The 16,545-nt window shown below is 59.4% G+C and overlaps 2 protein-coding genes across 2 annotated transcripts; both read left to right on the top strand.

Annotated features, from left to right (window-relative positions):
* The first annotated feature begins 270 nt into the window (after positions 1-270).
* Positions 271-918, top strand: TMEM203 (transmembrane protein 203). The gene has a single exon (XM_005491835.4). The coding sequence runs from the start codon at positions 271-273 to the stop codon at positions 679-681; it is 411 nt and encodes a 136-aa protein (XP_005491892.1). The 3' UTR covers positions 682-918.
* Positions 919-7,928: 7,010 nt separating this feature from the next.
* Positions 7,929-16,477, top strand: LOC106629640 (ectonucleoside triphosphate diphosphohydrolase 8-like). The gene is made up of 9 exons (XM_074556352.1): positions 7,929-8,062; positions 8,850-8,967; positions 9,409-9,559; positions 10,426-10,585; positions 11,375-11,608; positions 13,106-13,378; positions 13,970-14,080; positions 14,898-15,035; positions 15,613-16,477. Exons 1-9 carry the CDS (start codon positions 7,940-7,942, stop codon positions 15,793-15,795), a joined length of 1,491 nt encoding a protein of 496 aa, XP_074412453.1. The 5' UTR covers positions 7,929-7,939; the 3' UTR covers positions 15,796-16,477.
* Positions 16,478-16,545: the final 68 nt, after the last annotated feature.

Here is a 16,545-nt window from a genome sequence, read left to right as displayed (position 1 = left end):
GACCTGGTCCCTGGCTGGGCCAGGGCTGGTGCCGGGGCCGGGCCGCGGCCGGGGCCGGGCCGGTGCTGGGTTAAGGGCCGGTGTCGGTGCCGGCTTGAGAACTTGTGCTGGTGCCGGTATCGCGCCGGGCCGGTGCCGGTGTCGTTGCCGGGTTGAGGAGTGTCGGTGCCGGTGGCGGTGCCGGTTTAAGGACTGTCGGTGCCGGGCCGGTGCCGGTTTGAGGAGTGTCGGTGCCGGTGCCGGTGTCGGTGCCGTTACCCAGCGCGGACGATGCTGTTCTCCCTGCGCGAGCTCGTGCAGTGGCTCGGCTTCGCCACCTTCGAGATCTTCCTGCACGGACTGGCCCTGCTCGCCTTCTCTGTGCTGCTCGTGCTCAAGGTGGACGGCGCGGCCTCCGCGCTCTCCTGGTGGATCGTGTTCGTGCCCTTCTTCGCCGCCGACGGGCTCAGCACCTACTTCACCACCATCGTGTCCGTGCGGCTGTTCCAGGACGGCGAGAAGCGGCTGGCGGTGCTGCGGCTCTTCTGGATCCTCACCATCCTCAGCCTCAAGTTCGTGTTCGAGATGCTGCTGTGCCAGAAGCTGGTGGAGCACACGCGGGAGCTCTGGTACGGGCTCATCATGTCGCCCGTGTTCATCCTGCTGCAGCTGCTCATGATCCGGGCCTGCCGCGTGAACTGAGCCCGGGGCCGCTCCCCGGGGCCGCTCCCGGCGCTGTCCCGGTGCGGAGGGGCCGGTGACAGGCGAGACAGGGCCGTGCCCCGCTCGCGGCCGTGCTGCAGAGCATCACGTTCTCCACACATCCCTGCACATCCCTGTTCGTGCCCCCTCAGCCCTGCCCTGTCCTGTGCTGTGAGCGCGGCTGGGCGTGACACTTATTTTATTTTAGAATTAAAATGGCTTGAAGGATTGAGTTTATTTATAAATTCTTCTTGCCTAGAAAGCTGTTGTACCTCAAACTGCTGCCTGGAGGGTGGGTGCTTGCTGTAGATCTCCGGGTACAGCTCAGACTCCTGCCCTGGCCTGCCCAGCAGCTGGCTCATGGATTTCCATCTGTCCCCTCACCTCCCTGAGCACTTCACACCTTCACTGCTCTGACAGGGTTTGTGAGGTCATGTTGAGATCACTGGTGTGTGTATTTTTGAACAGGAATATGATTTTTCTTTGTGTTTCACTCCATTTCCTAAACATGGAGTTGGGGGTGTGGGGAGGCAGGAGCATGCAGGGCTGATGCTGGTTCTGAAGGGGGGGTCCCACTGAGCCCCACCTCGGGCTGCAGCACTGTCCCCAGACCCCCAGAGAACAGGAGGAATTCAATATTCCCTGTGGGAATGCAGACCAGTGTGGGGAGTGCCAGTGTCACGGGGGTAGCCAGGGTGGCACTGTTGGGGTGTCTGTGCAGGGCCGGGAGATGCCCTGGATGGTCCCTCCAGCTCAGGAGGATCTGTGGTTCCTGCACACCCTGAGGTGGCTCTGGACCTGCCCCACAGGTGCTCTTCAGCTCCTGTTTCACGTTGGGATGCTCCCAGGGCTTGCTGTCACCTGCTCCAGGTGCTCAGGTTATTCCTCTTGGAGCCTCTCTCTGAGCCAAGGACACAAACGTCACCTGGGGGTGGCAGCGCCTGCCCCTGTCACCCCTGACTCACAGCAGTGTGAGCTCATCCCCCTCTTGCTGTGGTTGTGCCACATGCCCCCAGTGACCCTGAGTGCACAGGCCAGGGGTGTTGTGTGCCCTGCTGTCCCCAGAGGGGTGTCAGCAGCAGCAGGGTCACTGGGGCTGGGAGGGGCTGTGGGGTGGGAGCTGCATGGAGTCAGTGGCTGCTGCAGCAGCTGAGGGACAGGAGAGGAGCAGGACAGGCAGCAAAGCCTCTGAGTCAGGAGGGGACACTCACAGAGTGGTTTTGGGGACTGATGGTGCCTTTGGACACTCCCACAGCTAATTAATAAACTCAGGAAGGGGCTCATCAGCCCCAAGGAAGATCAAACAGATGATCACATCCCTCAGCCTCGCTGCACAGCACGGAGCCCTTTGCTGCTGCCCAGCCCTGCACCCAAAGCAGCACCAGCCTGGCCCTGGGGTGCTGTGTGACACAGGGGGACATCTCCCCGAGGGCACATCCCCACCTGCAAGGGGCTTTGCCGGTTTTGCTGCTGCCTTGGGGACAAACCAGTGGTCAGTGTGTGCCAGCTCTGCTCCTCCAAGGTAAGGCAGCTTCCCTGGGGTTGTGGGGACACAGGGGTGGCACACCATTGAGCAGTGGCATGGGCTGTGCTGCCCTGCTGGGGTGCTGGGGTGTGGGGAGCTCTGGCAGCCAGGACCACCCCGTGACCCCTCCCAGGACTCGTGCTTGGTGCACAGGAGTCACCTGTTGTGCCCAGGGCCACCAAGTCCTGGAACAAACCTTGTTGTGGCCTTTGCCCTGGCACTCAGCAGTGTGCATTGCTGGCACACCACCCTGTGGCCACACAGAATCCTTTCTGGGATCACCCCCCATGCAGAAATGCTGCTGGATCCCCCTCTGACACAGCTTGAGGGGACCCTGACACCCATTCCCTGCCCAGTGCGAGCTGAGGTGTCTGGCCTGGGCTGGAGACTCCTCAGGTTCCAGCCAGAACTCTTCCCCACGCTGCAGTGCACCCTGGCAAAGGTGAAAATGTCACCTCTGGGTTTGTTTTATTGCTGTGGCTGCTGGGTCCTTTCCCAAGTCCTTTCCCAAGGCCAGGGGCGCCCTGCTGCTCTGGCTGTGTGGGTACCCTGGGAGGGAGGTGCAGCTTCCCAGGCTGCTGCAGACCCCAGCCCTGAGCAAGGACCCTCTGCACACCCAGCCTGGGTGCCAAAGCAGCATTGCTGTGGCACAGGGGCAGCACCAGCCCCAGCTGCCACCCTTGCCCTGTGTCCCAGCCCCTGCAGGGACAGGAGCAGCCCCTGGAGAGCCATCTGAGCCTGGGGAGGGTGCAGTGCAGGAGAGCAGCCAGTGCTGCTGCTGTGCCCATGCCCAGAGCACAGCCTGGCACAGCCCAGGTGGGCTCCATGCACAGGGACAGGGCTCCAGCACGGCCTGGGCCTCCAGGGGGGCGAGGGAGCTCCCAAAACACATCTGGGAATGGGTGGCCCAAGGCACCTCCACCCCCCCTGAAAGCTGCCATGGGCAGAGAAGCGTCAAATGGCCCAAACTCCTCCAGTCCTGCTGGAATCAGTGGAGGGGAGGGCTGGAGCTGGTCTGTGCTGGGACAAGTCACAGCAGGACCCAGGGAAGGCCTGGCAGAGGGACACGGGGCAGGAGCAAGTGGAGCAGCTCCCTGGGGACATAGGACAAGCTCAGAGCCACCGCCTGCACCTCCCATCCTGGGACTGGGGTGACCTCACAGAGCAGAAACTGAGTTCTGGGAAATGAGACTCGCTTTTTTAACCCTGAGTCAAGATGCTTTCCTTTGAGAAGGCACCAGGAAGGTGCTGGCAGAAGAGGTGATGTCATTTGACAAACAGCCTCCAGCCAGGCAGCGGTGGCTGGGCTGGAGCCCCACAGTCCCCACACCAGCCTGGCAACTCCCTGTGGGTGCCAGAGCCACTGCAAGGGCCACAGGCAAATAAAAACCTGTCAAAAGCAGATCAAACAGGGGTGTGTGTGTACTCTAGCCACGCTTCCCCACAGCAGATTTGTCTATCAGAAGTCAGAAGGAGACACTTGGTGCCTCTCTCAGTCAGGAGCAAACAGCACATTTCACTCTCAGCAGAGCACGGCCCTGAAGCCAAACAGGGCTGGGCTGATGTGCCCAAGGACCTGAGGGGAGCCACGTGAGAGCAGCTGCTCCTGGGGCCATGGCCCTTCCAGGTCCTGCTCGGACACCAGAGAGCCCTGAGCCCCCAAATTTAGCAGAGGCACCCTTTGGTGGGACTGCCTGAAGGAAACTGAGGCCTGGGTGTAGCACAGAGCCAGTTGTGGGGAGGGTCAGGGCAATGAGGGCTCCTCTGCACAGCATTTCCCTCCCAGGACGGCCCCGTTTGCCTCAGCTGGGATAAGGCAGCTGGAACTGTGTCCTTCCACAGATCCCTGTGGTCTGTGGCTCACAGCCAGAGACCAGCCAGGGCAGCATCACTGGCACAGCTGCAGAGCTGCACATGGGGCCAGCATGGGCAAGGGGGAGCAGCCCCTCAACAAAACCTCTGGGGCTGTTTAGTACAAAAAGGGACAGGAAAAGTGAAGAGTTGCTCATGCTGTGTTAGGGTTTGGAGCTGGAGGTTTTGGCCAGCTCTGGGTGCACACAGCCACTGGCAGCGCCACATGAGGGACAGGGCTGGTTGGTGCCTCTCTGTCCCAGGTGGGGACGGGACCCCTGTGCCCAGAACAGCCCTGTGCAGCCAGCAGGGGATTTCCAGAGCAGGGACACTCGGCCACCCCTCCCACTGAGCCCAGGTGAATGCAAAGGCTGTGTGTTGTGTGGAGGTGGGAGTGCAGGAGCGGTGGCGCCCTCTGGGCTTCAGGAGCCACCCCAAAGGACACTGCCATGGGAGTGTTGGCATGCCACGAGCCCACAGACACTGTGCTGACATGCCATCATATCACAAAATGAAAGAGTTTGTGTTTATTTTGTTCTTTCAGCTAAGAGTCAACTATGTTTTTTCAAAAATAGGGTGAGACTTACAGAAAATGCACTGTGGACATTTCTCTAAGTGTCAGAGAGGGGATTTGTTAAAATGAAGTACCACAAGAAGGTTAAAAATTCACTGCAAGACAGGACAAACAAAAGAACTTATGAAAGTCTTGAGAATAACCAATCCTGCAGTACCTGAGAGCCATAACCCCAGAACTAAAGAGCAGGAGGACACTATAAATCAAATTACAAAGCCAAAGAAAAACTTTGTGTGCTTCCAGTGCTCATTAGCATGGGGAAATCCCTGCCCACAGGCTGTGATCACCCCTTACTCACAATAGCCCCTTCCCCACAGAGCAGGAGCAGTAAAAGAATTGTGCAGGGTCTCTTTAAAGGAGGCAGAGACTGCAAAACCAATGGCTGCACCAGTTGTGGTTAGCTGTAAGGAAATGCTCATTTCTGTCGCTTCCAATGTGCAACAATGGGCACCTGGCATGCTGAGGGTGTGTCAGCTGTGATGCACCACCAGCACCCATCTCGGCACAGAGGAGAAATAAAATAATTCTCAACTCAGAGCGTGAACCTGCCCCTGGCCCAGGGGTGGGGGATCCCAGATTGGGGCAGCAGGGAGAGGGAGGGTCCGGAGGTGTGAGGGGCCCTGCTGTCACAGCATGGTGACACTGCCATGGTGACACTGCCACGGTGACACTGCCGGGGTGTCACTGCCAGGGCGTCACTGCCACAGTGACAATGCCAGGGTGACATTGCCAGTATAACACTGCCAGGGTGACAATGCCAGGGTGACACTGCCATGGTGACATTGCCAGTATAACACTGCCAGGATAACACTGCCAGGGTGACAATGCCAGGGTGACACTGCCAGGGTGACACTGCCAGGGTGACCCTGCCACAGTGACAATGCCAGGGTGACACTGCCACAGTGACAATGCCAGGGTGACACTGCCACGGTGACATTGCCAGTATAACACTGCCAGGGAGACAATGCCAGGGTGACACTGCCACGGTGACACTGCCAGTATAACACTGCCAGGGTGACAATGCCAGGATGACACTGCCAGGGTGACAATGCCAGGGTGACACTGCCACGGTGACATTGCCAGGGTGTCACTGCCGGGATGACACTGCCATGGTGACACTGCCATGGTGACACTGCCAGGGTGACCCTGCCACAGTGACACTGCCATGGTGACACTGCCACAGTGACATTGCCAGGGTGTCGCTGCCACGGTGACAATGCCAGGGTGACACTGCCATGATGACATTGCCACCGTGACACTGCCATGGTGACCCTGCCAGGGTGTCACTGCCAGGGTGACACTGCCGGGGTGACTCTGCCGGGGTGACACTGCCGGGGTGACACTGCCAGGGTGACACTGCCAGGGTGACCCTGCCACGGTGACACTGCCGGGGTGTCACTGCCAGGATGACACTGCCATGGTGTCACTGCCATGGTGACACTGCCACGGTGACACTGCCAGAGTGACCCTGCCATGGTGACACTGCCACGATGAAACTGCTGGGGTGACACTGCCACGGTGACATTGCCAGGGTGACACTGCCAGGGTGACCCTGCCGGGGTGTCACTGCCGGGGTGTCACTGCCAGTATAACACTGCCAGGATGACACTGCCATGGTGTCACTGCCATGGTGACATTGCCAGTATAACACTGCCAGGATAACACTGCCAGGGTGACCCTGCCGGGGTGACACTGCCAGGGTGTCACTGCCACGGTGACACTGCTGGGGTAACACTGCCATGGTGACACTGCCGGGGTGACCCTGCCAGTATAACAATGCCAGGGTGACACGGCCAGGGTGACACTACTACGGTGACACTGCATGGTGACACTGCCAGGGTGTCACTGCCATGGTGAAACTGCCACGGTGACATTGCCATAGTGACACTGCTATGGTGACACTGCCAGGGTGACCCTGCCGGGGTGTCACTGCCAGGGTGTCACTGCCAGGGTGAGCCAGCATGGTGACACTGCCAGGGTGACACTGCCAGGGTGACACTGCCAGGGCACACAGCAGCGCCTCTGCACCCTGGCCATGCTGCTGGGCAGGGCCAGGGCCCTGGAGCTCCCCAGCCCAGCCCTTCCCTGCCAGCCCTGTCCGTGGGGCTCAGCTGGCCCTGCAGGCCCTGCCTCAGCCCGGGGCTCTGATCAGGGAGCTGCAGCAGCAGGAGGCAGCTCGGCCATGGGCTCAGGACAGCACATCCCTGCTGCCCAGCCCTTCCTGAGTCCTGCTCAGTCCCTCACCTCTCCTCGGGCTCTGCAGGGCCCCCAGGAGCAGCACAAGGCTGGGACAAACCCAGGGAAGGGGAGGCCACAGCCCCAGCTGGGCCATGAGGGAGCCTTGGCCTGTCCCAAGGCCCTGCCCAGCCCGTGCTGCTGAGAGCCCTGGCAGGGCAATCCTCCCCTCTGATGGGAGCTTCCACCTCAGTGAGGTAAAACCCACAGTGACCTCCCACTCTGCCAGCTGGCAGGGCACTGGGTGCTGCAAACATCACTCTCACCTCTTACAGACCTTGCAGAGAGCTTGGAATGGGAATGAGAAGGCTGAGGAGAGCAAAGAGAAAGCAGAACCAGGGGGTGTGACAGCCCAGAGAAGCAGAGGGACAAGGGTTAAATGTGGTGATTTGTCCTTCATTCAAATGAGGAGGAGGAGGAAGCAACTGGCTGAAGATAAAGGCAATACCAAACTGGGCCATGAATATACACCTGCAAGACAAACAGGAGAACAGATATTCAAGAGTTCCACCTATGGCTGATGAGCCCTCAGAGAAAATAACGGGGGAGAGATTTTCCAGCAGTATCCACTTCCAGAGGACATAAAAGGCAAGTCCAAGCTGGGTTTGCTGCACTGGAGGAGCACAGAGAGACCCGAGGGACCCCCAGGGCACAGCCTGGTGAACTGAGACAGGTGAGCTGCCCTTCCCAGCCCTGAAACCTGGGAAGGGCAGGGTGACACAGCAGCCTGCCTGCCCTCCTGCGGTGCCTCAGTGAGGGCTCTGCAGCTCCTTGTGCTCCCTTCTGCTCTGTGCAGGGCTCCTCTCACCCCTCCCAGGCCCAGGAGATTGTTGTGATCCCATCATGGCTCTGCCAGGCTGTGGGGCAACCAGCCCCTCTTTCCTCCAACTCCCTGTATTTTATCCTCATAGTGCTTTTCCCAGGAAAAGATCTGATTATTCCCCAGGGTTGTGAGTGCACGGCTTGAGCCAGGGTCAGCTTTGGGAGTGGTCTCCTCACAGCTCTCACTGACACTGTTGCTCCCAGGTCCAGCCACGTTTCTGCCTGTCTGGGTTTTCAGGAGCCTGCCCCCAATGCTGGCCAGGAAGAAATCCTTCACCAGTGCCATTATCGGGGCGCTGGTGGCGCTCTCCATCATCGCCCTGGTTCTCAGCCTGGTGAGGGTTGAAGATGTGACGCTGCCTCCCACGGTGAAGGTGAGCCCAGAGCAGTCCCTGAGCACCTGGTGAGCCCAGTGCCCCTGGGCAGCTGCTCTGTGGGGCTGGAGGGGCAGTGGGGGCAGGACCTGCCTGGCAGTAGTAGGGTGGGTTTGGTCCCCACTTTGAGGTGCAGGCAGAAGAAAGTCAGAGGGGAAGGCTCCTCTAGAGCCCATCCCCACTGTGCTGTGCCAGGTTTGGAGATTACCTTGGGGCAGTGCTCCCTGTGCTCTGGTGTGCCCCTTGTTCCTGCCAGCTTCCCCCAGTCCATCCCTACCCTCACACCATGGCACAACCATCCTGCCTCCCCCTGTCCGTGCCCTGGGCATGGCTTCCCACCCTGCTGGGAGGGCTGGCAGGGCTGTGGCTGGGGGAAAAGGCTTTGTGGGCAGGGGCAGGGGGCTGAGTGCCCCTGGAGAGGCCCTGCCCAGGCTGGGCGCTGCCGTGGGCTCGCAGGGAGCACCAGAGATGGGAGAGCTGCTGGCCCCAAGGTGGGGCCAGTGCAGACACAAAAGGTATGTGAGCATGAAAGAAAATAAAACAAAACAGCATGAGGAAACAACAGGAAATGTTTGTGTGGGTTGGCATTGCAGCACAGACCTCAGGAGAGAGAACAACAGTCCCTTGGTCACTGTGGGGGGCTGAGGCCACGGCACAGCTGATGGGTTCTGTTCTCAGACAGGGGTTTGGGGGAATCTTCTGGCCCCACTGCCCTGGCAGGGCCACAGTGGGGCCAGGGCCAGGCTGCTGCTCCCCCTGCCTGATTGTGTGTGGATTTCCCTTGCAGTATGGGATGGTGTTTGATGCAGGCTCATCCCACACCTCTCTGTTCGTGTACCAGTGGGATTCGGACAAGGAGAACGACACTGGAGTGGTCAGCCAGACCCTGTCCTGTGATGTGCAGGGTCAGTATCCCCCTGCCATGGCTCTGTCCTGCCCTGTTCCATGGTGGCAGGGGTGGCCTGGCTGGACAGCCCTGTCCCTGGGCTGGCACTGGGGCACAGGGAGCTCTGGCTGTGGCTGGGGGTCCCTCAGCACCTGTGGTGCCCCTGCACTGGGGGGGCTGGATGTTGATGGTGAATCAGTTTTTGCTCCTCCACCTTGGAGTGCTTCCAGCTGCTGTCCTGGCTGGAGAAGGTGTCACCCAGAGTGACACTGCTGAAAGCAAGGGAGACACAGGAGGGGAATAGATGTGCGAGTCAGTCAGGTCTCAGGGGACCAGGGGGCCCTGGAAAAGCACCGTTGTTGCTGAGAGGTGACAGCCCTCATTGCCCTGTGGCCTCCTGTTCCCACAACCCTGACCCCAGCCATTCCCATCTGCCTGTCCCATCCTGACTCTTTTTCAGGGCAAGGCATATCAAGCTATGCCAACAATCCCCCTGAGGCTGGCAATTCCCTAAGGGAGTGCTTGGATAAAGCCCTGCAGGTTATTCCTGCTGAGAAGCAGAGGGATGTCCCAGCTTATCTTGGAGCAACGGCTGGCATGAGGCTGCTGAGGTACTGCTGGGGACAGGGGTGGCAGCAGTGACAGAGCTGCAAACAGCCAGGACAGCTCCTGCACAGGGCAGGGAGGAGAGGGGGGAAAGGCAGCTTGGTGGGGACACAGGGAGGGCTGAACTGTCCTGAGCAATGTCTGTTGGGACACCCCAGGATGTCCCAGTTCTAAGCAAGAGATGTTTTTCACTGCTTGTTTGTTCTTCATCATTCCTTAATAACAAGGGGGTTGGGGTGCCAGTTGATGTGCCACCTACCCAGGTGGATGGGTGCTGGTGGGGCAGAAGTTGGAGGCAACAAAGTGCTGCAGATCCTGTCCTCACCTTTCACCAGCCCATATTAGCTCTCTTCAAATGGCAGCCCTCATTTCATGGCCCTTGGTTTTATGGCTGCAGATTATTTCTGTGCCCTGGGTCATAGCCTGAAGGGTGCTCACTTCAGAGAGCAAGAACAGCCCTGAGACATCTTCCCCCCTGGGAGGGCTGAACCCAGCCTGAAACCTTCCTGAAACCCCAGAGGTCAGCAACCAGCCTGGGCACAGCCAGGGGGTGATGCTCAAACCCAGCTCTGGCAGCACAACCCCTCCAGGCTCAGCAGTCAGGCAGGGAAGGGTGGCTGGGATGGCTCTGGGTGACTGGGATCAAGCTGCACTGCAGGGGAGGGGTTGCTGTTGCTCCCACATTGGCAATGCCAAGCTGAGGCAGCTGGGATTCACCTCAGATGAGCAGCTCAGACAGGCCATGTGGCAGGAAACCCTTTCAGACAGATTGCAAAACCTGGGAGTATGTGGAACTGGGAGAGAACCAGACCTTGTTTGTGTTTCCTCTGTTGTAGTTGGGTATGTGTCCTGTCCTTTGCATCCCTCCTAGGGAACAGAACAGCTCAGCAGCAGAGCAAGTCCTGGCTGAGGTTGCTAAAACCATGCAGGAGTACCCAGTGGCTTTCAGAGGGGCTCGGATCCTCACAGGAGAGGAGGAGGGGGCCTATGGCTGGATCACCATCAACTACCTGCTGGACTCCTTCACCAAGGTGGGAGAAGGGTGCAACACCCATTCCTTGGCTAGTAGAGCTTTCTGATTTTCCTCAAGCTTTCTCAGGGCAGGAGAGGTCAGGGTTGGCAGCTTTGGGAATGATCCAAGGGAAGGAGACACATCCTCTGGTGTGCCCACAGTGAGTGAGGAGGGAGGACTCAGGAATGAGGGTGTCTGCTGAGAGCTCAGGGCAATCTCCACAGTGAGTGGGCAGAGGGTCTCTCGGGGACTGGGAGGTGAGTGCAGCTCAGCTGGGCTCTGTGTCCCTGCCTGGGAAGCTCCATCTCCCTGCAGTGCTGGGAGACTCCAGCTGAAGGCAGCTCACACCAAAGCTCTGTCCCAGCCCTGCCACAGCTCAGTGCTGGTCTCCTCTGGGGGCTGTTGGAGGATCCTTGGATAGAAATCCTTCCTCCTGCCCCAGAGCCCTGCAGCCTCCTCGGCAAGGGCAAGTCCCCGAGCCTGTTGCCACCAGCTCTTTGGCCAGGGGGTGGTGACTCAGAGCCAGGTGAGCCCACAGGTGAGGTCAGCAGCTACTGACCACCTGAGAGTGAGGGTCAGCTCCTGCTGACCACCTGAGAGTCAGTGTCAGCTCCTCCTGACCCCCTGAGAGTTCCGTCTCTGCCGTGGCTCTGATCACTATCCCAGCTGCCTGGGCAGGGAGGGTGGAAGGGCTCACACGCAGAGGCCCATTGAATTTAATAACAAAAGCCTGTTCCCTTCAATGGGATGAGAATTCTGCTCAGGGCATTCTGTGCCACTCCTGTTCCTCCCCTGCTCTCGTTGGCAGTACTCTCCCAAAGCACACACCTGGCTTCGTCCGGAGGCAGCCAACATTTTTGGGGCGCTGGATCTTGGAGGAGCATCCACCCAAATCACCTTTATGCCTGAAGGTTCAGCCCTGAGCCAGAATGAAGGCTCTGAGCTGACCCTGTACGGGTACAGGTACAGGATCTACGCCCACAGCTACCTGTGCTACGGGCAGGACGAGATGCTGAAGTGGCTGGCCAAGGAATTGATTGTGGTGAGCGGCTGCTGAGCCCTGCAGCGTCACAATGCCAAGCACACACCTGTTAATGAACGAAGTAAGGACAGGCAGGGCTCTTCTGGAGAGCCATCAGCAAGGACTGAGAGCAAGGACAGACTCCCTGGAGCGTGGCAGGGCAGATGTGGAGAGGAGCATGGGTACAATGGAATCCCAGGCTGGTTTGGGTTGGAAGGGACTTTAAAGATCATCTGTTCTGCCCCCTGCCATGGGCAGGGACACCTTCCACTACCCCAGGCTGCTCCAAGCCCCATCCAGCCTGGCCTTGGACACTGCCAGGGATGGGGAAAATGTCACAAGGGGCAGTTTGGGATCTTCTGGCTTCACATGGGTTGTGCAGAAGTGCCAGGACCAGGCTCTTAGAGGCGCAAAGTGCAGGGTAAGAGGCAAGGGGCACAAGCTGGAACATCTGAGTTTCCAACCAGACAAACAGGAAAAGGTTTCCCCAACAGGAATGATCAGATACTGGAATAAGACCCAGAAATGCTGTAGAGTCATTGTCTCTGGAGATCCTCAGAACCTGATGGTCGAGGCTCTGAGCAGCCTGCTCTAGTTGGTTATGCCTTAACAAGAGGGAGATCACAGGGAGCCTCCAGCTCCCCTGAACCTCAGCTACTCTGCGACCTCACAGCCTGAAAAATGTGAGCTGAAGACCTTTCTCAGGCCATTTTTTGTAAGATCAGAGGTGAAGAGCATCTTTATGGAGCTGCACCTCACCAGCAGAGCAGCCTTGGTGAGCCAGAAGGGTTTGCCCTTGCTGTATGGCCAGGAAAATCCCATATGGGGACCCTGGATAGAGTTGGAGCTAGAACCAGAGCTAGAGCTGGTATTAGAGGTTTTAGCTGGTTTTAGTTTTGGCCTCTCTAAAGCTAGAGAGGGCTTTACACATCCCCAAAGAGGACCTTGTGGCCAGGGTAGAGACATGCTGGGTCCTTGAAACTGGTCTGCCTCTGTGGGAGAGGGAATGAGATAAAGCAGAGCGAGAATTAGTGCTGGGACAGCCAGCAAGGCCAGGACTGAGGGACAGGAGGAATTGGGAATGCGGTGCCTGGGCTTTGGGGAGGTGTTGGCCGTGTGCACACGCAGCCAGGAGGCTCCAGTGTGTTTTTATCTTGTTGTATTTCATATTTCTAGAGTCCCATACTGTCACAATCATATTTCTAAAGTCCCATACCTTCTCGGTGATATTCCTTGCGGGCAGTTCTTCACAGCACAGACCTCTTCCTCTGCTTGTTGCTGCTTCTTAATCAAAACTCCTTCCAAGCTCTCCCTGACCAGCCAACCCACCCCCTTTTATCCCAGTTATCTTCACCAGCCACAGCTGCAGCCCAATTAAGGACATCGCTGCAGCCCATCAGAAAACAACCAGGGCTAATCAGGGCAAGGCCTATACACAGATATTCAAATACAACACAGATATTTTACTAGGACTCCTACTATACCGGCGGAGATGCAGCTGCTTTTTGCTGTCCTCAGGAGTCGTTCCCCAGCACCCGGGTGCAGCACCCCTGCTACCCCAGGGGCTACGAGGAGCCGGTGTCGCTGTCGTGGCTCCGCGCCAGCCCCTGCACGGACAGCAGCGACCCGCGCCTGGCGCCGGGGGACAGCGCGGTCACCCTGGAGGGCAGCGGCAACGCCAGCGCCTGCCGGGCAGCGCTCAGGAGCCTCCTCAACCTCTCGGCGTGCGGCCACAGCCAGGACTGCGCCTTGGACGGTGTCCCCCAGCCCCCGCTCCGGGGACGCTTCATCGTAAGGCAAACCCGTCCCCCCTGCTCGGAAAGGCTCCCCCGGGCTGGGCTGTCCCCAATGCCCCTGGCACTGTCACCTCCCTGCAGGACAGGGCGAGAGGCTCCCCAGGCACCGCTGGGCACTCGGGGCGTTCATTGCTGCTGGGGGCTTCGCCAGCCACACCTCCAATGGGAACGTGCTGGGAATCATCGAATCCCAGACTGGTTTGGGCTGGGAGGGATCTTCAAGCTCATCCTGAGCCCCCCCCCCCGGCTGCCATAGGCAGGGACAGCTCCCACTGTCCCAGAGTGCCTCAAGCCCTGTCCAACCTGCCCTTGGGCACTGCCAGGGATTTGTTAATAAAACAGGGCTTGTTAATAGGAGTTGAAACAGCAGCTTCAGGCAAGGCTCTGGCTGTGCTGGCTGTGCTGCTGTCACCAGCAGGCACCAACCCCCAGCCCAGCACCTGCTGGGACAGGGACAGGGACAAACCTGTCCTGGGCTGGGACAAACCCCGTGAAGGAAAACCTCACCTCCTGCTTCGGGCAACTGCTGGGGGTGCCCCATGCAGCTCACCAGGGTTTCTGTCTCTGTTTGTCCCTTGCCTTGCAGGCCTTCTCTGCCTTCTACTACAACTTCAAGTTCCTGAACCTGACGGAGGGGCAGCCGCTGGCCGCGGTCAGAGAGGCCATCGAGGGGTTCTGCAGCCGGAGCTGGCAGGATGTATGCTGCTCCTCAGCATGGAGCCACTGTGGGACACGCAGAAACAAAGGGCTCCTGGGGTGGGGGGAGGCAGTGGGGACCCCTCCAGGGCAAGGCTCTCTGGTTCTGAGCTGTGTCCTACACAGCAGAGCCACCCTGAGCTCTGTGTGGAGCTGGGACTGTTCTGCATCCACTCCTTGATCATTCACCCTTGGGAAAAGGGCAGCTAGGGCAGGCAAGGGCAGCAAGCAGCTGGGCTTGGAGGTGGGGTGGGGATGGGGATGCCACAGAGGATGGTGAGAGCAAAGCCAGCTGGTGGCACCATGCTGAAGACAAGTCAAATCTTGGAATCATAGAATTCCAGACTGGTTTGGTTGGGAAGGCTCATCTTGTTCCACATCCCTGATGTGGGCAGGGACACCTTCCACTAGACGAGGTTGCTCTAAGCCCATCCAATCTGGCCTTGTGCACTTCCAGGGATGGAGCAGCCACAGCTCCTCTGGGGAGTACATGAGGGTGGATAAGCCCAGAAATGTGCCAGCAGCACCATGGGGCAGGGAGCAGGAGCCCCTTGCATGAAGAGGCTGAGATGGAGAATCTGGGGCAGGAGGAGCTACAGTAAGCTACAATATATGCCTCTGTTTCTGTTCGGAGTGTAAATCCTCCCCAAAGGAGCTGCTCTGCATAGAGAGGCCCAAAATCACTGCCCAGCCCAGGAGTCTCTACCTGGATGCTCGTGACTGTGGAGCTACTGCATGCAGCACATTTCAGGGCTTTGTCTCTGCTCAGAAAGTGCCTGTCAATAACTCCCCTTCACCCCAAACATTCCCCACCCCAGCTCTCTTCCAGCTACCCCACAGAGAACCCCAAGCGGCTGCCCAGGTACTGTGCCAACGCCAACTACATCCTCACCCTCCTGCTCGACGCCTACAAGTTCAACGAGAGCAGCTGGAGCAACATCTGCTTCCAGATGAAGGTGGGCACTGCTCCCAGCCCCTGAGGGGGAGCAGAGGTGGTCCTGGGAGAGAACCAGCCCTACATTGGGGTGCTGGGGAGAACCAGCCCATGTTGGGGTCCTGAGTGAGAACCAGCCCATGTTGGGGTGCTGGGGACAGCCAGACCCTGTGTGGGGATGCTGGGGAGAGCCAGCTCCCACACTGGGCTGCTGAGGGGGAGCCAGCCCCTGTGCTGGGGTGCTGGGAGGGAGCAAGCCCTCGTTTTGGGGTGCTGTGGAGGAGCCAGCCCCTGTGTGGGGGTGCTGGGGAGAACCAGCCCCATGCTGGGGTGTCCTGGGGAACAGTAGTGCAGAGAGATCTGCCTGCCCCCCATAGCACTGCTGTGGGCTGAGCAGGATGGGTGGGTGGCCCTGGGCCAGCAGTGGGTCCCCTGCAGGGCTGTCCCCTCTCTCTGGCAGGGCTGACCTGTCCCCTCTCTCTGGCAGGGCTGACCCCATCCCCTCTCTCTGGCAGGGCTGACCCCATCCCCTCTCTCTGGCAGGGCTGACCTGTCCCCTCTCTCTGGGCAGGGCTGACCCCATCCCCTCTCCCTGGCAGGCCGGGGGTGCTGACGTGGGCTGGACGCTGGGGTACATGCTGAACCTCACCAACATGGTCCCGGCCGAGGCTCCAGCCAGGCTGAAGGGCCACAGCTCATCCCTGTGGGCTGCAGCCATCGCCTTCATCATCCTCACACTCATCTTGGGGCTCGCTGCCCTGCTCCTGGAGCTGTGGGTGTAGAGCCTGGCCATGTTTGGGAGCCCAGCAGGGACAGGCTGGGGCTGCAGGGCCGTGCTGGAGCCCTGCTCCTGCCTGCATCACTGGAGCCAGGACTGGGTCTGTGCTGTGAGCAGAGCCACCTCCACAGCTCCAGAGAGCTGGGGGCTGCTTTTCCATGGGCCTGGCCCCCAACATGCAGACAGGCACTCTGAGGTTTGCAGAGGAGCTCCACTCCCATGGAGGCACAAGCCTGCAGAAGCCTCAGCCGAGCCTGTTTGCCTGCTGTCAGTGCTCTATGTGTTACAGACATGGCTTCATCCCTCCAGCTGGCCCTGGGGCTGTGGAGGGCCAGCCTGGCGTGGGACAGTGCCCTGGTGCCAGCCTGGCCGTGGGACAGTGCCCTGGTACCAGCCCTGGGGCATGGGGCAGGCACTCCAGGGTGCTCCATGCAGTGCCAGCTCTGAGCGTGGCCACCAAGAGCCAGCGGGTCCCTGCCAGCTCTGCCAGCCTGAGGGTGCTCTGTGGGACCCCAGCTGGCCCTGGGCAGGGTCTGTGCCTGGGGCTTTCATGGTCTTGGAGAAAGAACACTGAGCACCCACAGTCAGAAGTGTGGTCCAGACCCCTCCAGAGTCCATCTCATCATCTCATCACCATGCTATGGCATGTCATGTCATCATCACATCTCACCACCCATCTCATCCTCTTCCTTTTCACCTGGAATAAGGGATTGATGCTCCTCAGTGCCTTCCTGCAGACAGCACTGTCCCACCA

Source organism: Zonotrichia albicollis, chromosome 21, assembly GCF_047830755.1.
Source record: "Zonotrichia albicollis isolate bZonAlb1 chromosome 21, bZonAlb1.hap1, whole genome shotgun sequence".
In the NCBI taxonomy this organism is placed as follows: domain Eukaryota; kingdom Metazoa; phylum Chordata; class Aves; order Passeriformes; family Passerellidae; genus Zonotrichia; species Zonotrichia albicollis.
The sequence above is the reverse complement of the archived record's forward strand: the minus strand, read 5'-3'. Positions and strand labels throughout refer to the sequence as shown.